Source organism: Bipolaris sorokiniana (assembly GCF_000338995.1).
Source record: "Bipolaris sorokiniana ND90Pr unplaced genomic scaffold COCSAscaffold_6, whole genome shotgun sequence".
In the NCBI taxonomy this organism is placed as follows: Eukaryota; Fungi; Ascomycota; class Dothideomycetes; order Pleosporales; family Pleosporaceae; genus Bipolaris; species Bipolaris sorokiniana.
In genome coordinates this window covers 362,572-385,841 of record NW_006911900.1, presented here as the reverse complement: position 1 = coordinate 385,841, position 23,270 = coordinate 362,572, and the positions used below count along the sequence as shown (strand labels likewise).

Below are 23,270 nucleotides of genomic sequence, written 5' to 3'. Positions count from 1 at the left end.
GTCAACGTCAAACCTAATAAGTTTGTCTGTCTTCGTTCCAAGCATAAACATTACAAATACGCCATCGAAATATTGTGGAGATGTGTCTCCCAGCAATCTCTCCACTTGAATTACCAGCTACACATATACGACGTGTCACGATACCAAGTCCAAGCCTACTAGGCAGCACTTTTGACAGTAATAAGGCGTACATATAACTACCTGGATAGAATAGCAGTCTTACCGGTACTCGGCCTCGTGGCAGAGTTTCCGCTTTTGAATACGAGGTTTCTACAAAATTAACCGGGTATATCCTGGCTACGCTGACACTAACTGCCGATCATGGACGTCGTGTTTATCAGCCCTACGTACTACCTACTTGCAAGAGAAGATATCGCTCCAGGCTACAGTCAAGGTCAGCCCAATGTCTCAGAGGGAAATGCAGAGTGGGTGTGTTGACATTGTACTGACATGCATCAAGATGGTAGGTGCTCAAAGCAATGACAGGTGACAACAAGACCATGATGAATTCGAACAACAAGACACAGGTGGGTATAGGTAATGGGTATATTTCATTATTCATATCATACTCTCATTATGTAAGACATTTATCCCCGTCAATGTCATATTTTTGGTCGAAACTGTGCCAAATGAAGCCATTGCTGAAGGCATCGTTGATCCTCCCCACCATATATGAACCTTCGTGGTCCTTGTTGTCTTATCTCTTTTTTGTTTGCCACAGAGGCAACTCCCTAGAGTTTACCGGCGGTTATTCAGCTGCTACTCTGCACCTTCTTGACAATGGCGACAAGACGGTCAAATAGGGGGTGGTCCTTCTCGATACCGTTGACCTTGGTGACAGCCTCTTCGGCTGAGTTCTCCTTGAGAATCTTGGCGAGCTCGACAGACTCCTCGTCACCCTCGACGTTCTGGAAGCGGTAGGCCTGCTCGACGGCGCCAAGTAGAGCATCAACCTTGTCACCCCTCTCGGCCAGCTGAGCAGCGGGACCGATGAATCGCTCCTTGCGGGAGAGCTTGCGCAGAGGAGCACGGCCGACACGCTCTACGTTGTCCTTGAGGACAGGGTTGGAGATGCGCTTGATGATCTTCTCAACATAATCGTCTTGCTCCGAGGCGCTGACGCCGTGCTTGTTGATGATCAAGTGAGCAGTCTCCCTAACAGCGTCGCGAACAATGTCGTGAAGCTTCTTGTCGTGGAGAACCTCGTGGATGTAGCTGATCTTGTTCTGGTGTCCGTAGTAGGCGGCAGTGGCGTGTGAAGTGTTGACAGTGAAGAGCTTGCGCTCAATGTAGGGCTCGAGGTTGTCGACGTAGTGGATGCCCTTAACATCTGGCTTCTTGCCACCGTTCTCGAATGGCTTCTGCTCGACACACCACTCGTGGAACTTCTCAATGACAACATTGAGGCCAGAGTTCTCGGGCTGCTGTGGGACAATTCGGTCAATAGCCGAGTTGGCGAAGCGGGCCTTGCTATCGATGTTCTTCTTGGTCTCATCGCTCAGCTTGCCTTCGATGAAGCCCCTCCATGTGGTTGTAGCGTTGATTGCGTTCTCGCAAGCGATGACGGCAAGGGGGTAATCAAGAGTGCGCTTCTCGATAGCCTTGGCAACGGGCTCAGCAACAAACTTGAGGATGTTGGGGCCGACAGCGCAGGTAACGACATCGGCAGAAGCAATCTCGTCAATGACCTTATCCATCTCGTGCTTGGAGTTGATGGCACGGTAGTGGTCAATGGTGAACTTGCGCTCGCCATCATCGCCAATCTCAGTGACAGTGTATGAGGGGGTCTTTTGGAGGGATTCGATGATGGAGTCCATGACATCGACGAAGACGACCTCGAAGCCCGAGTTGTGAAGGAACTCGGCGACGAAGCCACGACCGATGTTGCCACCGCCAAAGTGGACTGCCTTCTTCTCGTAGGACATGATGGAGGTGTGTGATTGAGGGGCAGGTGGAATTTTGGGTTGTGTTGCTGGAGGCAAGCGTTAACTTGGTCTGTTCAGACTGAAAGCAAGGTGTGGTGAAGAGAAGGAGAAAGACGAGGTGGGGTGGGGGAACTGGAGGGGGAGAGGGGAGAGGGGTTTTGTTTTGGATGTTGAGCAGAGCAGGAGAGCGCGTTTGGTGGGGTATTTGTAGGTGTAGCAGGAGCCAAGGCGGGGCTTGGAGCAATGCAGTGAAGGCAGGCAGCTCGTGCAGATGCAGTGAGAGCAGGACTTACCTGGCCAGACGAGTCGGCGGCTGGGCGGCGTTGCAGGTGCTTGCTTCAGCGTGCAGTATTGCGTGGGCGAGAGAGCGTCACCGGCCAACGAGTACGTGTTTACTTATGTGTTGGGAGGGTAGCCAGAGACCCCCGCAAGGCGGTGACGATGTTTGTGGGCACCCGATTGGGTCGCCAATGTGGCTTATGACGGTAGGCACGAACGCGCGAGGCTTGGACACGCACACACACACACACACATGAACGCGTCGGGCGTGGGTGAGGGGCTCCATGGACGGGCGAAAACGACATTAGATTAATACCTCAGTCATGTACATGCTACATAAAAAGTCTCACTCGAGCCTCAATACAGCCCTCGAGGGCCAGGAACACCTTCTCGGCCGTGGACGCAGTGCCCCGTCGTGTGATGCTCAACAGGACTACATACACACTCCGGCTCGATGGCATCGTCTGGTGGGTGGGCGCATCAAGCACGAAGACGTCATACGTCATCGACGAACTAGGCCCCGAGTGGAGCAATCGCTTCCTTCTCCCGCCGGTAGTTTGCGCTAAGCCCAATTGGTCAGCCTTTTCCTCCAGGGGTGCCCCGCCATGGGCAACGACCATCGTGAAAAACTGCGCAACAAATGATCGTGATCGATGACTGCGGATATCGCGTGATGTCAAACATTATTATATCTAGTTGGGCTCCAGATGCTGACCAAAAGCCCCGGCTCGGTGCATAGCTCGACCCTAGGCGTGGATGGCCTGCTGGACCTGTGGGTACACAGCTACCATGCGGTGGTAGAGGTCCGGGTGCTCGCGCATGAGGACATCGGGGTCCCACGCCATGGCAACAAAAATCGTGTCGATACCGCTGCTCAACGGCGTCGTGAAGATTTTGCCTGCTGATAGTTAGTAGGCGTCCATCACTCACCACTCTACCATCAAACTTACAGATTTGCAGCCCGATCAGGAAAGCAAAAGCCACCACAACCGGCGTGTAGCCTCCATCCGCGTTGTACGCAGGAGAGGTGAAGATGAGGTACAGGTAGGCCAGCAGTGCACATGCGTATGCGATGAAGGTGGCGCCCATGGAAAGCACAGGTCCGATCAAGCACTCGTTGACGAGCGCGTCGATACCGCGATCCTTGATCATCCTGAGAAAGTCAGCTTGCTACCCCAAATTTATCGTCTTCTCAGCACTTACTTCCACGTATCCTTCGCAGCCGCAATATAGCTCTTTCCGTAGAGTGCGATGTAGCTGAACGCATATCTGTTCAAGAACTCAACCGCCCACTCCAGAAGGGAGATGACGCAGCCGAGTATGCAGAACAGGATTGTCCCGACCAGATTTCCCTCGCCGGATGCGTTACGTTGAGCAGCGGAGCAAATCTGTCGCAGGAACTGGATAATGGCCACAAGCAAGCTTCCAAGACTGATGCTGCCGAAACTGTATGTCATGGCGCGCTTGAACGCACCCCGAGTTGCACCTCGAGGCATAGCATTGGGCGCAAAAAACCACGAGCCATATACACCGGAAATGGTGACGTGGATAGTGTTCTTCAGCCATCTATTCTGCTGTTAGCAAATGAATCCGTCCGCGCTTGGACTATGACCACTTACTCCGAGATCCAGTACATGGCAAATGTGACAAAGACGAGCAGGCCGATAACCTTGCCATTGCCGCAATCGCCAACGCCATTCCTACAATTGGAATTTGCTCCGTTTGGTGTATACTGGACATAAATTGAAACCAGCGTAACCGAGTACCATGCGCCCAGTGCCGCAGCAAAAATACCGCCGCCCAACGAGACAAGGTAGGTATGTCCGTACTTCTTCGACACATCAATCACAGTCTGCAACATGAGCACACTGAACGGGATCCTAGGAATCCAGCTGATGAAGCAGAAGACGTAGAAGATGCTGAAGATCAGAAAGACAATACCTCCAGACCAGTACCGCCTGGAAAGCATGTAAATGGCCGTCACGAAGCCAAATACAATGTTGAGGATCCCAGTGATCCAGATAAACTGCTTGGTGAACTTGCGCGCCGCCCAGATGTACGCGTAACTGAAGACGGTAGCCATGCCGAGAACGAATGCGAAAAGGATAATCGTGTTGGAATTGAGCGCAAAGTTGTTAGTATCGTTGCCGTAGATGCCTCCGCTGTTGGTTCGCGCTGCATTTGGCCATCAGTATTCTCCTTGACATGTCGAATCGCAAACTGATGGATGGAACACTGACCGTATCCTCGAATGGAAATTGCGCTCACAGCAACATAACCCAGAAAGACGGCGATGAAGAGCAGACCCGCCCACCAATCATTGTACTTTGGCTTGTCGAGCTTGAATGTCTGCTCAAAGCTCTGCTTTTCGTTGCCATAGCCATTCTGCTGATATCCGTTGTTCTGCTGCATTGGAGGTGGTCCTTGAGGCGGCGCATAGCCCTGATTGTACTGGGGAGGCTGCTGTCCGTAGGGCTGACCCTGGTAGTATGCGCCCTGAGGCTGCTGGGGCGGTGCGCCGCCTGCATAGTAGTCGGCAGCTTGACCCTGGGAAGTCATTTCGACAGGTGATGACGGCCCTGATGAAGCAAACAAGTCGCGACGATGGGCGCAGGGCGATCAGAAGAGAGGTGTAGCAGTAAACAAGAGATTGGACCAGCCAGACGAGATGATGTGCCGCCGGCGTCATTAGGAGCTAAATACCATTCATCTTGGGTGCGACGGTGCTATTGGTGTGGCTGAAGATCGGCATTGCATGTCATGGGCGCCATGGCTGGGTGCACGGCTTTGCAGGCGTGTCGTGCTGTGGCTGCCATCTTGTGAAAGACGCTATCGGCGGCCTAGATGCAACCTGCTTGCAAGTTTCTCTGCTGCCAAACCCTAATCTCCATGGACTGGCCCTTGGTTCATCTCCTCGCCCAACGCGCGCATATGCATGCACTCTGAAGTATTTCTACCACAACGCAAACTTGCGAAATACCGCTGAACACAAAAAAAACAGGGAATATGATGATGTCGGCCCAGTTCGTTGTCGTGGCGCCGCGGACTTGTCGCTGCGGCTACACTTGTGGCTGAAAAGCTTGTGTGCCGATCGCCCGTTATGGGCGTCCCGATATGTCGTGATGTGAAGCTACGGCACAACGGAAAAGTGCCGAGTATGCCGGTGCAAGGGGATTGGTTACTTGCACAACTTTATCGTGATTACTCATGTTGTTAATCTCAAGATCATGTTCACATGGACCTATCAAATCGTCTCGTGGGACTTCAGCGGCATGGGATAAATGAGATCTGATTCGTCCAAGGAAACGCGGCCGCTATACATAATATGTCTACTTCTAAGCCAACCCTGAACCCTCTTTTTACTCTACTTGCAAGTCGCACCGCATGTAGGTGCACGGAAGCTGCTGCAGTAACTGGCTGTCTCGCAGGTCGACCCTACAATCTGTCCATGACAACCAACAACTAGTGCGGACAGTGTTAGCGAATGTTCTTTTTATCCAACCAAGCCAACTTACCCATGCACACTTTTCCACCAGAGCAATCAGCTTTTGTGCTGCATGTGGCACGAGCCGTCAAGCCCTCTGCTTGCTCAGCAGGAAGGGCAGCACTGGTCGCTGTCAAGAGCGAAAGTACAGTGGTGATCAGAGTAGTCGAACGCATGGTGTTGAGATTGCCGAACTGACTGGCGTAAATAGGTATGATATGCTTCGAGAAGATGAGAACGAAAGAGATTGCCTGATATCGCGTCCGTGGATCGAGGAAAGTTGTTGTGATACCTTCATCACGAAGCTGTCTTGATCTTTATACCTGGAGAACCTGCGAAACAGCCAAATAGGATCACTCCTCTCTACCAAGCAAACCGAGCACTCTATGCCATGGCGAAGCAGAATAGCCGTTACGAGGTAGTATCCGCTGCCAACAGTGTTGGTTCCTAAGATGGAAGGACCGTTCAGCCGCACCTGAGCCGTTACGTACCAAAATCTCCGTTGTTCCCTGCAGCGCGTAAGTAACGCCGACCACAAAGCATCCCCTGTTGACAATCTTGGCGCTATATGCAGGGCTTGTGGATCAACGGTTATATTGTATGCTTCCTTAGGCAGCGGTATAATAACATGCCAAGGATCTCTTCAGGTGGAAAACGAATGCCAAGCCGGAATACTTTGGTGGTGTGATGAGTCTGAGTGTCAAAATTCCAGCAGTCTGATTCGCAGCATGCTGACGGGTAAACTACTGTGACCATAACAGCCGCTTCAACTTCTCCACTCCTTTGATATTTGCAAGCTGAACAGATGTACCAGACCGCTTCATCTCATTTACGTCTCGTAGACATGTGAACAGTGACAGCCTTGGTAACTTAGCTGAACTTAGCTGAACTGAGCTGAACTGAGCTAGATTGAATCCTCTAGGATTGGACACTGTGACAACCGTACGAGGAAGTCGGCGATTTGAAAGTGGAGTGAAAGTTGTATGAGGGATTCGGCGACTTAAACAATATAAAAGCATAGAAATATCAACGTAGAATTGATCACAGCAGCCTGCTATCAATCAGTCTTCAAACACATTCTTCAATAATTCACTCACCAAAGCCCTACATCACCGCCTAATACGCAACTCAACCGCCACCATGGTCGCTTTCAACACCCTCATCACCCTTGCTCTCACTCAGCTCGCCATCACCGTATCTGCCGGTGACTGCAAGACCCACCAGCTCTACTGCGGCTCGACTCTTAAGTGGCGCGGTACGTCTCCCTCCCATTTCCCCACATCCACCACTTCTCCTGCTGCAGACTTCCTAACGCAACCACAGGCTGGTCCAACTCTGAAATCCAGGGCAAGGTCCTGCAAGACTCGTGGAACAATGGCCAGTACCCCGCTGTCGACCAGATCGACAAGTCCCTCTTCAAGTGTGCGGGACAGGGCAATACACTCGTTTGGGCTAATGGACGCACCCCCTGCGGCAACTGCGTTGATGGCGGAGCTGGCAAGCCCGACTACTGTGCTTAGATGCTCAATTTTTTGAGTGAAATGTAGCGTCTGGGGGATTTCTTGTACTTCTCTGTGGTTTCTCAGACAAAAGCAAGCATTGTCTGCATATTCATGAACGGTACTTTGTAGTGACTACAACTTTATACATCTTAGAAAATTTCGATTTCATTTCGACATACCTTGTCTTGTGCCTCATGCAGTCTTTTCCTTCTTCTCCCTCTCTTTGTGGTGTGCCCAGACGTAAAAGAATGGGTACACTGTCTCTGGCAGTAAAGTGACAATCATACCGCCAATACTCCACCAGTTTCCCACATACGCCCAATTCTCAGGCACATTAACGTAGCGCCATATGAAAACCAAAAACGCTGTGATGCACCCAAGATATCTCGTAACCCTAGTCTCATTAGCCTCACCTCACGTCTCTTCGAGTTCAAAAGAAGGGATAGACAGAAAGAAAGAAAAATCCCACTTCTAGTCAAAATAAAAACATTCAAACATACCAAATCTCCAACGACTGCCCCTTCGTATCCCCCCTCGTCGCCAAATACAAAATCTGCCCCCACCCAATCGGCAACTCAAGATACAACCCCGTAAAAAACGCAGTTTTCTGCTCCCTCTCATCCGGCCACAATCCCCCCACCCACCACAGAAAAACCATCCACGCCGGCGTCTGCCACAGCAACTTGACAATCGTCCGCGCCCTCTCCCCAGACTTATACGCATACGCCAGCGCCACCGACACAAACGTAATGTCGAATAAGAACCACACGAAGAAGCACGCGCGCTGGAACGTTGTGGTGGTGCACACATACGCGTAGTAGATTTCGTACGCCATTGTTGCGCTGAGGAATTGCACGGTGCCGGCTAGGAAGCCGTCGCTGTATGTGCGAATGGTGTAGAAGATGTAGCAGAGCGTATACAATATCCCACATGATATTATCAAGAAATCGGTAATGAAGAAGTAGGATTCTGGGGGGTTTAAGGATACGTCAGTGGATTGAGGGATTAGATGGTGCGAGGAGAGTTTCTGGGCGGCTTCGAAAGGCATGGTTTTGGAAGGGAGTGGAATTACTAGAGGGCTAGTGGGGATGTCTTTTTTGTTGTTATTGTTATTCAAATCGTGTTGGTGTTGGTATGTATATCTTGTACGATATACGGGTTCGGGATATACGGATATGCGGATACAGAGAATATTCCGGTGCAGAAGCTAGAGAGAAAGCCGTGTTAAGGGCAGAAAACAATCACTATTTCAAAAAATACAAACATGGCATGTTGGTTGGAATGTATGTACTTCTATATATTTCAAGTGTCAAATCACTGCTGACAATGCCCAGCTTCCGTCATGCTCCGGGCGAGGCAGTGCTCTTGCGGGCAGTGGATCCAATATCCGGAGGTGTTTTTTTCCACATGATGCGCCTGACTTGCTGCCTAGTATCCGCGTCTTCCATACATCCGGCATCCGTAAGCACATCTTATTGTCGCACTAGACCCCATCATTTTCCCACCTGGGATCTGCCGCTTCTTATTCGTCTTGTTCCTAAATAATAGCAAAATAATTGGCCTGGGCCCAATATGACTAAAAACCCAACTACGACCACGCAACATAGGGGTGTTGAATGTGAAGTTCAAGTTGGTGATGGCTGATGACGTATGCGCTTTCGCATGTCGCGAACGTCGTGTAGCCTCAGGGCGTGTCGAAGTTATCCACGCTAAGCGCAATGTGGATCAATGTCGCTAATGCATTGCTTCCACCTATCTCTCTTGGTGCGGCACAGGAACGGTCTATAGCCAATGTGAATTTTGGTGGTATTGATATATACTACAAATGCTGATGTTGAAGTATATGGGTATATAGCACATGAAAGAAAGAGCAGAAACCTTTGGTGTGACACCTCGCAGACCTCCCTAACATGACATAATGTGACATTAATTGTAGCGCGAGAACCTCCACGAACGAGATTCCATCTCTTAGTTCCTCCTGGGTCTAGGGCTCTTCGAAGGCCTCGGACTCCTAGGTACCAGACTCTCACCCTGAGCCTTCATCTTCTCCATAGCCTGTTCGACCTGCTGTTGCTTCTTCGCCACATGCCTATGTCGCTTCTCGACTTCTTCTTCAAACTCTTGCGCAAGCTTACGCTTTTTCTGCCTCGCTTGCTTCGTACGCTGAATGATGCTCTGAAACTGATCAAGAAACCAATCTCCAGCATCCTCCCATTCACTAGTAGAGAGCGAGGAAAAGAAATTGGCTTGCTTGTCTGGGGTGAGATTCTTCTGTACCAGCACGAGACGCTCGGGTAGAGGTTTCTGGGCATCTTCCTCAGTGAGAACAGCAGGTTTCGCACGTGGGTCGGTATCGAAGCTTTCATTCTTGAGGCTTTCATACTTCATGTTGAAGAGCGTCTCAGGGTCGTAATCTTCGATTTGGATGGTCTGAGGCTCCTCAATCGCAACTTGTTCGACTGGCGGTTGGTAGATTGTTTGTTTGGGTATCGCTTGCGCTGAAAAGGGGTACTCTATGGATGCAGGTGGCTCCATTGGCTTTACGGGTTCGAACTGGAACTGGACATGGGAAGGACCATGTTGTTGACGATGGACATATTGCTGATTATTGGCTTCAATATGGGTATTCTGGTAAGGATTTGCAAACATGGGAAAACCAGCAGCAGTAATGCTTGCATTAGGCTGATTGTGAGCGGGTGGTTGGCCGGACTGAGGTACGACACGATGCTGCTGAAAGCTTTGCCTAGGTTGTTGCACAGTGGGCGCATTGGCGCGTGTCTGATCGCGGAGTTGTGCAGACTGCTCAAACAGCTGCGAAGGCTTATGGAGGCTCTGCCTCGGGACTGGCATATGCAGTTTCTGTTGGCGGTGTGTCGACTGCAGCACATTTGGCTGTCCAGGCTCATGCTTGATGTTGAAGTGCTGACGGAATGGAGAGCTTTGACGACCTTCATAACGATAATCGGAAGGCGGCTCCTGGATACCATCCAATTCAGAAGGCTCACCGTTAGTGGTAGTTGGGTATGAATCGCCCTCGATGTCTGGCAGACCCGTTCGTCCTGCTTGCCGTAGGAACGCAATCTTTTGACTTTGTTCTATATGACCGAGTCCTTGCTGCTCAATAAAATCCTCATCATCTTGGGTAATGCCTTGGTTTTCCTCTTCGTAAAGATGCTCTGGTTCTTCGGAGCCTAGATTGCTTTCTCCGACATCGCCACTCACACCAAGGTCAAAGACTTGCTCATTCTGTGAGCCGCCCTCTACTTGAACAACAGATTGGTCGATAGTAGTGTCTAGGCTTTCTGCATCAGTATCGTAGGGATCACGTTTTTGAGTGTGACCTTGCGCCGAATGAACGCGTCGAGGGTTCTGCAGGACAGCTGAGCTGTTCTGAGCATTGGCAGACCCACGTCCCAGAGCTCCAGATACTGGCGTACGTCGCTGGGAAGGGAGTCCATTCTTGATTGGTACCCTTGCATTAGCACCAACAGCTTGCCGGTCAGTCTTGGGTACGTGTTGGGCACTGGCTAGAGCGTTATGCGGGCTGTTGGTGTTTTGCCGGTCTTTGACAAAGCCTTGCATAATGGATGACAGGTCAGCAATTTTTACTTGCCGTATCAAAGTGCAGAGTGATTTGATTACCGCGTCTTCAACTGGGTGTGGAAGGGTGAGAGTCCGACTTCGAACGGGAAAGCGCGTCGCAGGTATAGTCTAGCCTGTTGTGGTTAAGCCCCACTTTCTGGAGTAATGACGATATCTTATCTCCGGACTCGGTGCACTGCAGTGGCTGTCAAGTTCCCGTTGCTGATTCTTGACATCTACACCTCTGCAAGTGAATATATCTAGATCTAACGAATCTGTATTTTTGTCTTACTTGTAGCAATGGAGAAGTGTTATCTCTACAGGCTCCCCAACGAGGTATGGCATCTCACAAGGCCATCTCATCTCATTCCAACTAACCATTACAGCTACTCCTTCACCTTTTCGCACCGATGCCAACACTAGACCTTCTGCCTTTGACTACCATTTCGCGCCGTATATACTCGCTCATCTTACGCATTTTGCATAATCGCCTTGTCGCAGCTGCAGAACTGAACTCACACTCCGTACTCCTCGAATGCTTCCACCCGTCTGCGAAACTTACCGAGCCGCCTTACTTTTGCACATATCGAGGCACTGATGGCTTGAAACTATATCATGACATTGATCCAAGCGAGAAAAATGTAGGCAGACTGGGCGAGATGTATAGAATGTACTCTCGTTACCGACCACACAGACGTGATCTAGAGGCTAGTGGGAGAAGGGTAAAGCCACGGCCGGGAGACGTCCCTGGCAGTCGCACCTTTCCAGGGACAGTACAGGATCCATATGACGGCGAATCAGTCAAGCAGATGCTGAGTTTGGAAGCACATGAGCTGTTCACGCAATTGATTGCACAAACGAACCTTGTTAAGATGGGATCGCGCAACCTTTTCACAAACTTTGTTGAGGTTGAGGAGGGCGTACTTAGGGTGTGGAGAGAGTGGTTGAAAGACGTCTCAGCAAGATGCATTGCAGACAACCGAATAGCGTCGAATGAGGCTGTCGAAGAAGTGGGTAAGGGCAAGGGAGTGGTAAGAGAAATCGTTGAAGAAAAGGCAAATCTCGAAGATCCAAGCATCTTGTGGGTGAGCCCAAGGAAGGACAGCGGTATACGCTTCCATGCGCGTGAGAGAAAGCTCCGCAAGAACTTACCCATCCTCATCAGTGCAGATGAGGATGAAGATATGCCTGTTACTTACGAGATTGAATTTGATGGTAAGTAGTATGATGGCTTTTTACAACATTGATCCAACTGCTGACAGCATGCAGAACTTCTCATTCGCACGTCGCATCTCTTGTTAATGCTTGAGAAGTCAATGCTGCAGGAGGATAATTCATCTGGCAAGGCGGTTGTTTTCGGTTCATTTGGATAGTACCAACAAACACAACGAATGAAAAAGAGATTAACTCAATCAAAAAAGTGGTCCAGATTCTCGGCTGAGGGTGGAGCAACCCCTCACGACAACCGAATAACCAAACCTCGGAGCCGCATAGCGTATCTGCAAGACCCGCATAGAAGTGCAAAAAAAAGGCTTACTCTGCTCGATTGCCAAAAAGAATTGAACCAGGTATGTGACCTCGAGGCGATTTGAACGCCTAACCTTCAGGAAGCTCCAGTGGTAGATGCTGGAATCTGACGCGCTACCATTGCGCCACGAAGCCTGATTGGATGAAAGGTATTGCAAATTGTAAAATATATATCCTTTACAAAACCTCGGCTTCAAAGAATAGAAGCTCTGAGTAAACATGCAAAAAATCAACGTGAACTGGATGTCCCAAAGGCCACGTCTCGACTTTGCGGTTTTCATTTACGCTACTCCGACTACGTCTCTAGCACAAATCCTCTCTGCATGCATTTCTTCCGCCCCACCTGTCCCCACGTGTCGGCAGACACATATGCAGGGCTCTTGGAGCTAGCAAAAATATGATATCCTAAGCGACACGAATACTTGGAATTAACAAAAAGAATTGTAGCTGTTCTCCGCTCCCAGAATCGAACTAGGGACCTTTCGATTACAATTGCAATTACAGTCGAACGTGATAAACCAACTACACCAAGCGGAGGAATCCAGATAACTGGGCTTGTGATTCGATAGGAAATTTTAATTTAGGATAATTAATATAGTTTGGTACATTGCTGAGGAGCATGTGAGCATCAGGGCTGGATGCCTGAGTTGTGCGATGCAGAGCTGACATCTCATGAACCAATAGTAGAACACCGAATCAAGCTTGGAGAACTCACACGGTATAAATACCACCCAGCATGCCGTCAAGTCTAGTTATCGTTCAATTCATCATGTCCATGTAAGGTACAAGAAAATCCTGTAAGCAGTCGCAGTTCCCACCATGAATGGCATCATAGCCGTGGGGTATTTGGAAAATCGAGAAGAAGAAAAAGCGGCAGCAGTCGTAGCAGGCCCATCTCTATGAGCGGAAGCACTGCAAAAGAGGCAGTTGTACATAGCCCATTGCACTGTCCATTGATGCTCAATCCCTGAAGTCTCCCAAAGAAAATGCAAGTACCCCTCCGAAGGAGCACTTTCCCTGAGACCCCATTGCCAAATGTCGTGATTTGAGGAGTCACCCTCTGCAACAAGGAGTAGGAGTTGCACCCGATCGATGTGTCTAACCCGTCAATACCGTAAACGCCGTTGAAATGCCCTAACCCAAGCCTTGTAACATCGACGTGGCGTGTGAAATGTTTGTAAAGACCGAGCTTAGCACGATCAGTTAGTTATCCTGGGCAGTCTCGATCTGAGCGTACTCCATCCAGTGACCATTGGCTGCCTGCTTCCAGGTACGGATGCTGGCATCATCGCCGGTAGTCACGAGGAGATCACCTAAGGATATTTGTTAGCGCTGTCATCAAGTTATAGATCTTATAAACACATACCCATCTGAGAGAAAGCGACACGCCAGACAGATCCATGGTGTCCAGTGAGTTCATCCTTCAAGGCAACTTCCTGAGTGATGCGACCAGGGTTCTGTTCGTTCTCGAGAGACATGGCCGGCGCCTTGGAAGCACCAGCCAGCCCAGCTCCTATGCCAGACTGCGCACTGTGCTTGAGACCTGCGCGGGACGATACAGATGGCGCGACAACCGACGAGGAAGTTCCGGATGCGTGGGCCTTGTCTGCAGTAGTTGTAGTGAGCTCGTAGATGCGGATAGCACCATCTTTACTAGCCGTAGCCAAGATGTCATAACCGCGCATGGAGCCGTTTGCCCAAGCCAAATCACGAATGACTTGACGCGCGCCAGTGAGCTTTGCAACTTGGAAGAATCGCTTAGCCTTATCAGTACGGAAGATCAGGACGTCTTTCATAGCGGCAACGGCGAGGGACAGTGACTTGCGATCGAGGCCTGCAGTGATAGCGGTCCAGCATGGGAGCTTCTCCTTGTGGAAAACGACCTTGAAGCCCACCTCTTCTTGGCGCTCAGGAGGGTTGTTCTCAGAAACCCAGCGCTCGGCCAAGATGGTCCACTCGTGGAGGTTGCTCTGATCCTGAGGCTCGTACACGGTGAGGTAGCCGTCACGGGTGATGAGCGCAAGCCATGTCTCCTGCATGATGTTCTTGAAATCTAAAGACATGAAGGGAGCATTGGTCAGCGAAGCCAGATTGTATAGCAACTTGAAGCGATTGCCAGACAAGGCAACCTCAGTGACATCCTCTTGCCAAAGTTTGCAGCGGCCATCCTCTCCGATGCTGCCGATAACCTCACCCATGAAGGGGCCGTTCCACTTGACCTAGCATTGGATTAGCCACAAGTTATGAAGGTGGCAAATTACATGCAGACAAGTTAAACGAGGCTTGCGGCTGACGATAAGATCACTCACATCAACTATCTCGGCATCATGAGCCTTCCAGCTCTCAACCAAGGTCCACGAATCGTCCTTCTTGTCCCAGACCTTGAGGCGATGGTCGGAACTCGCTGTGGCCATGCGCGTACCAAAGTAGTTGAAGTCGACGGCAAGCACGAGGTCTTGGTGGCCATGCGAGAAGGTCTGGAAGCTACGTTCAGCCGCCATGGTCTGATAGGCGCGACGCGCAGCCACAAAGGCAGTTTCGAGGTGATGAACGACTTGCTGATCAATGTGGCCTGGGCTGCCGTCGGCACAAGGCTCTTGAATCAACGGAGCGATCAAGTCCACGTGCTCAATCTCATCCTCGAACGAGACGGCGAGGTTGAGATTGGATGGGGGGTGAGGCAACCGTGCTTCTTCTCGGGTGGGGCTGAGCGAGGACGACTCGCTAACCGCTGCGGAAGGCAGTTGGGACGTAGTCAACCGTCGAAGAAAACCCGGGGTTGCAAGATGTTGGCTCACGGCATTGAGGTCGTCCAGGAACGGGTCGGGCCTTGCAGAGCGGCCTGCCTGGTTGTTGCTGGTCATGATGGGTGCCAATGTTCGTGGGTCTAACGTTTCGGGTTAGTAGAGCAGGAAGAAGCCGGACCATGGCAAAACAACACCTTGCAAGAAGTTCTGCTCACCAATACACCACGTTCGCTACTCTACGCAAATTGCTTTTTTTCTTTGGTTGCTGCTCGCTCACCCTGCAGGCTAAGCTGTGATCGGTCGTTGCGGGTTGAAGGCCTATTCTGTGTTTCTTTGTCAGTCTCAACACCCTTTCAGCTCTCTACGCAAGTCCGGATTGAGGTTAAAACCGCGAGGTTCGAAAGTGCGGAGAGGTGTCGATTTGACGGTGTTGAGTCAAGGGCACACGTCTGCTGTTGATATTGTCGCGAGAGCAAACGGTGGACTGCAACTCACGTGCCAAGATCCGCCGTCACCTCGACTTTTGATTCACATTACGGTCACGATGACGAGTGTATTGTCATGGGCAGAATCACTTTCACTGTTGTCTCTGTCAGTCGCATGCGCTGGTGTGTTGGCAAACACACTTCACGGTGACGGTGAGCCGCTTGTAGCGTCGATAGCATTCAGCGGATTGGCGTTCGTATCCTGCTATGCATTAATACGATGGCTTGGGGATGCCTTCATGAAGCGTGGCTTCAAAGGAAAGGATCTCTGTAAGTTGAAGCAGACTGAGATGTAGGTGCCAAGCCTTCCCCTGACCACCGCATCTTGCTAACGTTAACAGACCGGAGATGATGGGAGCAGTATGCGCAATGGTGTATCTCTTCATTATTATCTTTTTCATCCCATGGCCATTCTACAAGGACATTGTGGTCGCAACCTCAGGGGGCGGCAACAGAGATATCATCAAGGAACTGGAATTAATCGAGACGGGCAGACTTCTGCACAGGTTTCCTCACAACAAGCTTGCATCGTATCTATCAGCCATTCTCTCACTTCAGACTATTGTGCTGCTTGGTGTTGGCGATGACTTGTTCGACATAAGATGGCGCCACAAGGTGCTCATCCCAGCTTTTGCAGTCATTCCCATGCTTGTGGTGTACTTTGTCGATTTTGGCGTCACGCAAATGGTTGTCCCTGTTCCGCTCAGGCCTTACCTGGGCGAGTTGTTCGATCTCGGTATGCCTTTTGTCTGAAACTCAGTGTACCATCTGGATACTAACCTAGCACAGGATGGTTGTACTATGTCTACATGGCACTCATGTCCATCTTCTCTTCCAACAGCATCAACATTTTGGCAGGCATCAACGGCATCGAAGTGGCTCAGTCGGTGGTCATTGCAGTTCTGATTGTTATCAACGACATGCTTTATCTTTCGCCCTTTGCGCCCTACCCCCACCCGGCAACAGACTCGCATCTTTTCTCCCTGTACCTACTGCTTCCCTTTATTGGAGTCTCTGTTGCGCTGTTGATGCATAACTGGTATCCGGCAAAAGTGTTTGTGGGCGACACGTACTGCTACTTTGCAGGCATGGTGTTCGCCGTTGTTGCAATTCTCGGGCACTTCAGCAAGACGCTGATATTGCTCCTTGTACCACAAGCATTCAACTTTGTCTACTCGGCACCTCAAATCTTCCATGTCATTCCGTGCCCCCGACATCGGCTTCCCCGTTTCAATGCACGGACTGGACTGCTGGAGCCCTCGCGCGTTGAATTCACCAAACCGCTGCGAAAACCGATAGCGGAGAGTCTCAAGGTGCTACACCGGCTTCGGATGTTGGATGTTGAAGTCAATGCAGAAGGGCAGGTGGTTTCGTCAAGTAACTGGACGCTAATCAATTTATGGCTGGTGTGGTTTGGGCCGATGCGGGAGGATCGGCTGGCCATGGGTTTGCTGGTATTCCAGTTCGCCATTGGCATCTTGGGCCTGTTTGTTCGGCATCGGATGGCATTGCTTATCTTCACTGCTGATAACTTGTAGAAGGTTTGGGATGGCGGATTTCGGGAACTTTGGCTTGCGTGGTATAACGGCGTCCATTGGTGGTTGATATTTAGACTTTGATGTATAATACCGAGCATCAGCGTGTGCTGTAACAGCAATCTACGGCGTAATACCTGTCGCCCCGGAATATGGTGGCAGCATGGTCTTACTATGACCCATATTGTACGCGGTCGAGTATCCGTTGCTCTTACATGTCGAGGTGGCGAATCGGAGTATGGAAATAGAGGCTGACTGTGCAAGTCGCCTGCCAAGGCCTCACGGCGGGGCAGCCAGAATGCGGGGCAGTGACAGCACCGGCTGGCAGCGCTTGAGCTTCGTCACCGACTCGGATATGCTCTGTACCTTGATTGGCTCTTACCACACCATTGGAGATGCGTTGCAAGGTTACCTTTCCACATGTACTGTACTTATGGTATAGTACCGCGCCGTTATCCATCGTCCGCTCCGGAATACCCTGGCCATCCGCAAAATACCGCAGCCCGGCCGGCAGTGGACATTAGAGCGCGCAGTCATCATTCGCCATGTGATTGGTGGCGGTGCCCCTCCCACCGCAACTCCGAACATCGGCCAGCTTCTTTTTGTGCCCTGTTCGCCATCCATCGGTTTGAGTTCCACATGCGCGTCTTTTAAGCCGATATCTGCCCTTTAAGATCTGTCTGTCATCTCACATCTCACTCTCTTCACCCTCTCAGTTCCCGGTTCTCTAATCCCAAGTTTACCTTCTTGTACGACCTACATTTTATATCTCCAATATGCCGTCTGCTGTGAAACAACCGCAGACCTTGTACGACAAGGTCTTTGAGGACCATATCGTTGATGAGAAGGAGGATGGCACAATTCTGCTCTACATTGGTACGCGTTGTCCCATGCATTTCAAATTATTTCCACTAACAAATTTGCAGACAGACATCTTGTCCACGAAGTGACATCACCAGTAGGCAAACCCCGGAATCTGTACAATTCTCTCTAAAACTTACCAACCGCCTACAGCAAGCTTTTGAAGGGCTCCGAAATGCCGGCCGCAAAGTACGAAGACCGGACTGCACTCTTGCAACAGTAGACCACGTACGACATGGATCCTCATAATCTATCCGCTTGCTAACATGAGCAGAACATTCCTACTGCGTCACGAAAAAACCTCACCACAACGGAGAAGTTCATCGACGAGGCCGATTCCCGGTTACAATGCATGACTCTTGAAGAAAACGTCAAGGCGTTCGATCTCACATATTTCGGCCTCGACGACAAGAGGCAGGGTATTGTCCACATCATCGGACCAGAACAAGGCTTCACGCTTCCCGGAACAACAGTCGTATGTGGTGACAGCCACACATCTACACATGGCGCTTTCGGTGCCCTCGCCTTTGGTATCGGTACGAGCGAAGTCGAGCACGTTCTGGCGACACAGACCATCATTACCCAGCGGAGCAAAAACATGAAGGTCCAAGTTGATGGCGAGCTGGGCCCTGGCGTTGGTAGTAAGGACATCATTCTGCATGTCATTGGTAAGATTGGCACAGCTGGAGGAACTGGTGCCGTCATCGAATTCTGTGGTTCGGCTATTCGCGGTTTGAGCATGGAGGCGCGCATGTCCATGTGCAACATGTCCATTGAAGGAGGTGCAAGAGCTGGCATGATCGCACCCGACCAGACCACCATTGATTACCTTAAGGGAAGGCCATTGGCACCAAAGGTCGACAGCCCAGAATGGAAAAAGGCATGCAGCTACTGGCTCGGCCTGAAGTCAGACGAGGGTGCCAAGTACGACATCGAGGTCTTGATCGACGCAAAGGACATTGCCCCAACAGTTTCCTGGGGTACCTCTCCTCAGGATGTCGTCCCCATTACTGGAGTTGTGCCTGGTCCCGACGATTTCCAGGATGAAGTCAAGAAGGCGGCGTGCGTGCGTGCCCTGAAATACATGGGCTTGACCGCTGGTACCCCCATGCAAGAGATTTCGTTGGACAAAATATTCATCGGATCTTGCACCAACGCTCGTATTGAGGATTTGCGATCTGCTGCACGGATTGTAGAAGGCAAGAAGGTCGCCTCAAACATCAAGCGCGCCATGGTCGTGCCTGGATCTGGTCTTGTCAAGAAGCAGGCGGAAGCCGAAGGCCTAGATAAGATCTTCACTGATGCCGGATTTGAATGGAGAGAGGCTGGATGCTCAATGTGTCTCGGCATGAACCCTGATATTCTTTCTCCCGGTGAAAGATGTGCGTCAACATCAAATCGTAACTTCGAGGGTCGACAAGGTGCTGGTGGCCGAACTCACCTAATGTCGCCCGCCATGGCTGCCGCCGCTGCCATCGTAGGAAACCTGGCTGATGTACGAAAGATCGCCCCAGAAACCTCAACAGCAGCCAAGGGCTCGCCCAAGATTGAACTCGACGCTCATGTAGAGGCCCCAAGTAGCGATGAGGAGTTTGATAAACTCATGGACCAGCCCAGCTCAGGAGCTCAGCACACTGCTTCCAACACGCCCAGCACAGAAAACGCCCCCGCCGGCATGCCCAAATTTGAAACCCTCCGCGGATATGCAGCGCCCATGGACATTGCAAATATTGACACCGATGCAATTATCCCTAAGCAATTCCTCAAGACCATCAAGCGCTCTGGTCTTGGCAGCGCACTCTTCCACGCCTGGCGCTACGAAGCAGGTGGTGACAAGGAAAACCCAGACTTCGTCCTGAACAAGGAGCCCTACCGTAATGCTAAGATCCTGGTCTGCACTGGACCCAACTTTGGCTGTGGATCAAGTCGAGAACACGCCCCCTGGGCTCTGCTTGACTTTGGTATCAAGTGCATTATTGCCCCTTCGTTCGGCGACATCTTCTTCAACAACACGTTCAAGAACGGCATGCTTCCCGTCCGCATTGAAGATGTAGCTACCATCCAGCGTATCGCCGACGAGGCGAGTGCCGGCAAGGAGATTGAAGTCGATCTCCCCAACCAAGTCATTCGCTCTGTCGATGGTACCGAGCTAGCGAAATTCGACGTCGAGGAGTTCAGGAAACACTGCCTTGTTAACGGTCTGGACGACATTGGCCTTACCATGGCGAGTGTTGACAAGATTGAGAAGCACGAGCAGAAGCGCACTGCAGTATGGCCGTGGCTGGACGGCAGTGGCTACCTGAAGAGACATGGTAGGGGACCAGTCAAGATTCAGGCGCAGCCTGTGCCCAAGACCAACAGGGGCGAGGAGCTCAAGGAGCCGCTTGAGTGGTAGATGTGACGAAGTGATATTGGGTCAACAAAAGTGGTTTCGTCTTTGGACTTGTTTTATTTTCTGTTTGGGCAGGGTCGGTTTTTTTGTTCCCATGTGTTAGTGAGGAGTACGACGTTTCCTGCTCTGGGCTTCGGATAGTCATGTTATGAAGCTAATTAATGACGTGAAATGAAACAAATATACCAAAGTTCTGACATTCAAGTTCTCTTCAAATGTTTGGCAGTGACATGCAATCTTTTTCTCAGATTAATCACCTCTTGACTGGAATTTCTTTTAGAAAGCATATCACACTATGCTATTCCACGCATCATTTTACAACGCCCAAAACACCCATATGAAGAAAGAGAAGACGGATATCCCACGACCACCCATACACACATATACCGTATGCATGTACATACTAACGAATTCCCAACACCCGATCTCTACCGTGTCTGCGGCCCAGCCAATCCAGGACCGTCCCTCGTCCACCCACCCTTACGCATCCCATCCTCAATCCTACCCCAAATCCTCTCCACAACCTCTCTATCCCTCCACCTTCCCTTCTCGCTCCCTGTCCACTTATCCACAGCCACAGGCAGCACACCACGACCCAGCTGCTTGACCGTCTCCGGCGGCTCCTCCGAACTCCACCCAACATAAATACCCGGGTAATTAGCAAACAGCTCCGCAGGCTGCGTGTACTTGTACGACTTGAACTGCCAGAGTTGGCCCGTGGTAAAGATGCCGACGACACGACTCCAGTACGTAGGCTTGAAGGATGCGGTGCTGTCGACGCAGATGAATGTTAGGGGCTGCGAGGATATCGAGGGGAGGAGACGCTGGATTTGGATCATGTTTGCGCTGGCGGAGGTGGAAGACGAGTCGGTTGTGTTGGGGGGTACGAAGACGCCGTCGGAGAGGAAGGTTTTTACATTTGAAGTGCGGAGTAGGGAGGAGGCGGAGGGGGAGAGAAGGATGATGGGTTGGAGGCGGCGCTGAGGTCGCTTTTGGAGGTTTGCGACAAGGGCGGGTTGGGGGGCGGGGACTTTGGGGTCCGAGGGGCGTGCGCGCAGGAAGGTTGCGGCGATTTTGCGGTAGGGGGAGAAGTCCTGGGGGTGCATGTTAGCATTGTATTCATTCGTGGTTCTTTTCGCTCAGTATATGGTATACGTACGACGTTCTTGGTGCCTCTCAACACGCTGTTGTGATCTCCCATTTTCCTCTCTCCATCGTAAATCTGTAGTAATCGCGCATCCATCATGCCTCCTGCACTTCCTACTTTGATGCCTTTGCCACCATCAACTGGAACTCCCTTCCCACCCGCAATGGCAGCAGCGTCACCCGCCGCGGCACTCAGGGCACCCCCATCTACAGCAGCAATACTGTCACTGCTCTCCGTCTCTCCACTCAGCCAGGCAATCAGTTCAATCTTCTGCGCAAACGTCAGATTTTGCACACTGCCTCCCGCGCCACTTGGCAGCTCCTCGTTCAGCGTCTGGACGGCGGCAAAGTAATCCGTGACAGAAGCGTCCTTGTTGAGCCATGCAAAGTAGCAGCTGCGCAGGTCAACAGGCTTGCCATCGGGCGCGAATCGCGTGGGTGTGTTGAGAGCAAAGTTACGGTGTTGGCCCGAATCGAAATTGAACGAGATGTGTGTTGCCTGTGAGAGATCGGTGACGGTATCTGCGGGTGTGGGCGTTGCGCTTGTGGTGAGGATGGGTGTTGCGTTGGCTTTGATGCTGAGTCGTAGGTTGTAGAGCGCGTCTGCGACTTCGGCTTCAGCGGCGGCCATGTTTGCGTTGTTTGGCGCGTCGGGCGCGTGGAGAGAGGAAATTGTCGTCGAAGATGTTGGGAGCGGGAGTCTCTGTAGCTGTTGGTTCGAGCTGTTTCGCGACAATGCGACGGGGGACTTTTGGGGACGAAGCCGGGGTTTCTCCGATTGGGGACGTGCCTCGGGTTTCTGCTATCACCAATTGATCGTCCTTGCACCCTCTATGTTCGATTATCAACTTATTTACCGAGATAAATATTTGATGTTTTCATAAATTGCCTTTCTAGGCCTATAGTTGCAACAGAGTCTCGTCAATTTTGTACTCTGTATGCCTAGTTCGTTTTACAGCTCACCTGCAGGCAAGATTTCATTGCCTGCTTGTTCAAGGATCTTGCTGAATATACTCTGGAATACCCAAAATAGCTATCATGCAGTGTCTTGAGCTATGGGACGACTGTGAAGAGTGAAAATACTTTGGGGCCCGAGTGTATGGGATAAGAACTTGGATACTATCCTAATAATGCACAGATGATCTTTGCCGATAGAAAAAATACAAACTCATTGCGCGAGCAAATTTTGTGAGCAATCTAGTCTTTGCATATTCTGCTTTGTTGCAAAAGTGAGATGTAAACTAGTGCCTACCTTTCCTCCTGCCTGTATCTGAAAATATCTCGAATCCATCTCTCATACAAATAACAATGTATTCCATATGTTTCCTATATCCCGGGGATAGTTATAGCGCTAGGTAAGAAGCAATAGAGAAATGGGAGGTACTGAAGCATCAGGGACGTAAGATGCCTATCTGTAGCCAGCTCTAGTCAGGTACAAGTCGCTCTAGCACTGAAGAAAGATAATATTTGAAAACATAGACAAGAAATATTCACATTTCCTTAGCTACAGATGTGGTAAACATAGGTATAGCCCATATGCAAACATGGATAGGTACCGGTTATTATATCCCAGCCATCTTATATTACAGATCCAGTGCGCTCTACACATCTGGGTCCTAAGACGCCCTTTCAACATGCCACACAGCACATAGGTCTGATTACTACTTTAGTGATCGACCTTGCTGCAGGATTATTATGCTCGCGCGTGTCAAGCAAGACGTGACTGTCCAGTACTTCGCGGCTGCAAGTATCCTGAAATTAAAGTTCTTTCTGAGACGCTAATGTCTGTTTTCTGCTGTGTTATG

General features: G+C 50.7%; 10 protein-coding genes and 2 non-coding genes across 12 annotated transcripts; 4 read left to right on the top strand and 8 right to left on the bottom strand.

Moving 5' to 3' along the window:
* Positions 1–528: 528 nt before the first annotated feature.
* On the bottom strand, positions 529–2,164 carry COCSADRAFT_36111 (uncharacterized protein). The gene has a single exon (XM_007700908.1). It carries the CDS (start codon positions 1,923–1,925, stop codon positions 753–755), a length of 1,173 nt encoding a protein of 390 aa, XP_007699098.1. The 5' UTR covers positions 1,926–2,164; the 3' UTR covers positions 529–752.
* Positions 2,165–2,493: 329 nt separating this feature from the next.
* COCSADRAFT_140845 (uncharacterized protein) lies at positions 2,494–4,883 on the bottom strand. Its single transcript, XM_007701128.1, has 5 exons — positions 4,445–4,883; positions 3,824–4,379; positions 3,408–3,770; positions 3,155–3,357; positions 2,494–3,102 (listed from the first exon to the last, which is right to left on the bottom strand). The coding sequence occupies exons 1-5, from the start codon at positions 4,761–4,763 to the stop codon at positions 2,951–2,953; spliced, it is 1,593 nt and encodes a 530-aa protein (XP_007699318.1). The 5' UTR covers positions 4,764–4,883; the 3' UTR covers positions 2,494–2,950.
* Positions 4,884–6,828: 1,945 nt separating this feature from the next.
* On the top strand, positions 6,829–7,243 carry COCSADRAFT_189780 (uncharacterized protein; the record flags this gene model as incomplete). Its single annotated transcript, XM_007701127.1, has 2 exons — positions 6,829–6,943; positions 7,012–7,243. The coding sequence occupies 2 exons, from the start codon at positions 6,829–6,831 to the stop codon at positions 7,206–7,208; spliced, it is 312 nt and encodes a 103-aa protein (XP_007699317.1). The 3' UTR covers positions 7,209–7,243.
* Positions 7,244–7,295: 52 nt separating this feature from the next.
* Positions 7,296–8,278, bottom strand: COCSADRAFT_355879 (uncharacterized protein). Its single transcript, XM_007701126.1, has 2 exons — positions 7,691–8,278; positions 7,296–7,584 (listed from the first exon to the last, which is right to left on the bottom strand). The coding sequence occupies exons 1-2, from the start codon at positions 8,236–8,238 to the stop codon at positions 7,383–7,385; spliced, it is 750 nt and encodes a 249-aa protein (XP_007699316.1). The 5' UTR covers positions 8,239–8,278; the 3' UTR covers positions 7,296–7,382.
* Positions 8,279–8,976: 698 nt separating this feature from the next.
* On the bottom strand, positions 8,977–10,889 carry COCSADRAFT_140838 (uncharacterized protein). Its single transcript, XM_007701125.1, has one exon. It carries the CDS (start codon positions 10,770–10,772, stop codon positions 9,159–9,161), a length of 1,614 nt encoding a protein of 537 aa, XP_007699315.1. The 5' UTR covers positions 10,773–10,889; the 3' UTR covers positions 8,977–9,158.
* A 93-nt stretch (positions 10,890–10,982) lies between these two features.
* COCSADRAFT_115678 (uncharacterized protein) lies at positions 10,983–12,379 on the top strand. Its single transcript, XM_007701124.1, has 3 exons — positions 10,983–11,108; positions 11,159–11,987; positions 12,042–12,379. Exons 1-3 carry the CDS (start codon positions 11,073–11,075, stop codon positions 12,143–12,145), a joined length of 969 nt encoding a protein of 322 aa, XP_007699314.1. The 5' UTR covers positions 10,983–11,072; the 3' UTR covers positions 12,146–12,379.
* Positions 12,346–12,434, bottom strand: COCSADRAFT_t40. Its single transcript has one exon. It is a non-coding gene; the product is annotated as a tRNA-Trp (tRNA).
* A 316-nt stretch (positions 12,435–12,750) lies between these two features.
* COCSADRAFT_t39 lies at positions 12,751–12,836 on the bottom strand. Its single transcript has one exon. It is a non-coding gene; the product is annotated as a tRNA-Tyr (tRNA).
* Positions 12,837–13,502: 666 nt separating this feature from the next.
* Positions 13,503–15,163, bottom strand: COCSADRAFT_170563 (uncharacterized protein; the record flags this gene model as incomplete). The annotated part of the gene is made up of 3 exons (XM_007701123.1): positions 13,503–13,612; positions 13,666–14,518; positions 14,609–15,163. 3 exons carry the CDS (start codon positions 15,161–15,163, stop codon positions 13,503–13,505), a joined length of 1,518 nt encoding a protein of 505 aa, XP_007699313.1.
* Positions 15,164–15,271: 108 nt separating this feature from the next.
* On the top strand, positions 15,272–17,253 carry COCSADRAFT_36105 (uncharacterized protein). Its single transcript, XM_007700907.1, has 3 exons — positions 15,272–15,823; positions 15,873–16,267; positions 16,321–17,253. The coding sequence occupies exons 1-3, from the start codon at positions 15,591–15,593 to the stop codon at positions 17,067–17,069; spliced, it is 1,377 nt and encodes a 458-aa protein (XP_007699097.1). The 5' UTR covers positions 15,272–15,590; the 3' UTR covers positions 17,070–17,253.
* Positions 17,254–17,655: 402 nt separating this feature from the next.
* Positions 17,656–20,518, top strand: COCSADRAFT_36104 (uncharacterized protein). Its single transcript, XM_007700906.1, has 4 exons — positions 17,656–17,942; positions 17,993–18,024; positions 18,081–18,155; positions 18,202–20,518. The coding sequence occupies exons 1-4, from the start codon at positions 17,843–17,845 to the stop codon at positions 20,320–20,322; spliced, it is 2,328 nt and encodes a 775-aa protein (XP_007699096.1). The 5' UTR covers positions 17,656–17,842; the 3' UTR covers positions 20,323–20,518.
* On the bottom strand, positions 20,493–22,195 carry COCSADRAFT_115665 (uncharacterized protein). The gene is made up of 2 exons (XM_007701122.1): positions 21,479–22,195; positions 20,493–21,413 (listed from the first exon to the last, which is right to left on the bottom strand). Exons 1-2 carry the CDS (start codon positions 22,094–22,096, stop codon positions 20,748–20,750), a joined length of 1,284 nt encoding a protein of 427 aa, XP_007699312.1. The 5' UTR covers positions 22,097–22,195; the 3' UTR covers positions 20,493–20,747.
* Between the last annotated feature and the right edge of the window lie 1,075 nt (positions 22,196–23,270).

Excerpts from the sequence above, each read along its gene's own strand:
- COCSADRAFT_36111 (XM_007700908.1), bottom strand. The coding sequence starts at position 1,925 with ATGTCCTACGAGAAGAAGGCAGTCCACTTTGGCGGTGGCAACATCGGT.
- COCSADRAFT_140845 (XM_007701128.1), bottom strand. The coding sequence starts at position 4,763 with ATGACTTCCCAGGGTCAAGCTGCCGACTACTATGCAGGCGGCGCACCG. Across the intron at positions 4,380-4,444 it reads AATTTCCATTCGAGGATACG|CGCGAACCAACAGCGGAGGC; the intron begins GTCAGTGTTCCA and ends GGCCAAATGCAG. Across the intron at positions 3,771-3,823 it reads GCCATGTACTGGATCTCGGA|ATGGCTGAAGAACACTATCC; the intron begins GTAAGTGGTCAT and ends ACAGCAGAATAG.
- COCSADRAFT_355879 (XM_007701126.1), bottom strand. The coding sequence starts at position 8,238 with ATGCCTTTCGAAGCCGCCCAGAAACTCTCCTCGCACCATCTAATCCCT. Across the intron at positions 7,585-7,690 it reads GGGCAGTCGTTGGAGATTTG|GGTTACGAGATATCTTGGGT; the intron begins GTATGTTTGAAT and ends TAATGAGACTAG.
- COCSADRAFT_140838 (XM_007701125.1), bottom strand. The coding sequence starts at position 10,772 with ATGCAAGGCTTTGTCAAAGACCGGCAAAACACCAACAGCCCGCATAAC.
- COCSADRAFT_115678 (XM_007701124.1), top strand. The coding sequence starts at position 11,073 with ATGGAGAAGTGTTATCTCTACAGGCTCCCCAACGAG. Across the intron at positions 11,109-11,158 it reads TCTACAGGCTCCCCAACGAG|CTACTCCTTCACCTTTTCGC; the intron begins GTATGGCATCTC and ends TAACCATTACAG. Across the intron at positions 11,988-12,041 it reads TTACGAGATTGAATTTGATG|AACTTCTCATTCGCACGTCG; the intron begins GTAAGTAGTATG and ends GACAGCATGCAG.
- COCSADRAFT_36105 (XM_007700907.1), top strand. The coding sequence starts at position 15,591 with ATGACGAGTGTATTGTCATGGGCAGAATCACTTTCACTGTTGTCTCTG. Across the intron at positions 15,824-15,872 it reads AAGTTGAAGCAGACTGAGAT|ACCGGAGATGATGGGAGCAG; the intron begins GTAGGTGCCAAG and ends TAACGTTAACAG. Across the intron at positions 16,268-16,320 it reads GGGCGAGTTGTTCGATCTCG|GATGGTTGTACTATGTCTAC; the intron begins GTATGCCTTTTG and ends AACCTAGCACAG.
- COCSADRAFT_36104 (XM_007700906.1), top strand. The coding sequence starts at position 17,843 with ATGCCGTCTGCTGTGAAACAACCGCAGACCTTGTACGACAAGGTCTTT. Across the intron at positions 18,025-18,080 it reads TCCACGAAGTGACATCACCA|CAAGCTTTTGAAGGGCTCCG; the intron begins GTAGGCAAACCC and ends AACCGCCTACAG. Across the intron at positions 18,156-18,201 it reads CTCTTGCAACAGTAGACCAC|AACATTCCTACTGCGTCACG; the intron begins GTACGACATGGA and ends TAACATGAGCAG.
- COCSADRAFT_115665 (XM_007701122.1), bottom strand. The coding sequence starts at position 22,096 with ATGGCCGCCGCTGAAGCCGAAGTCGCAGACGCGCTCTACAACCTACGA. Across the intron at positions 21,414-21,478 it reads TGAGAGGCACCAAGAACGTC|GACTTCTCCCCCTACCGCAA; the intron begins GTACGTATACCA and ends ATGCACCCCCAG.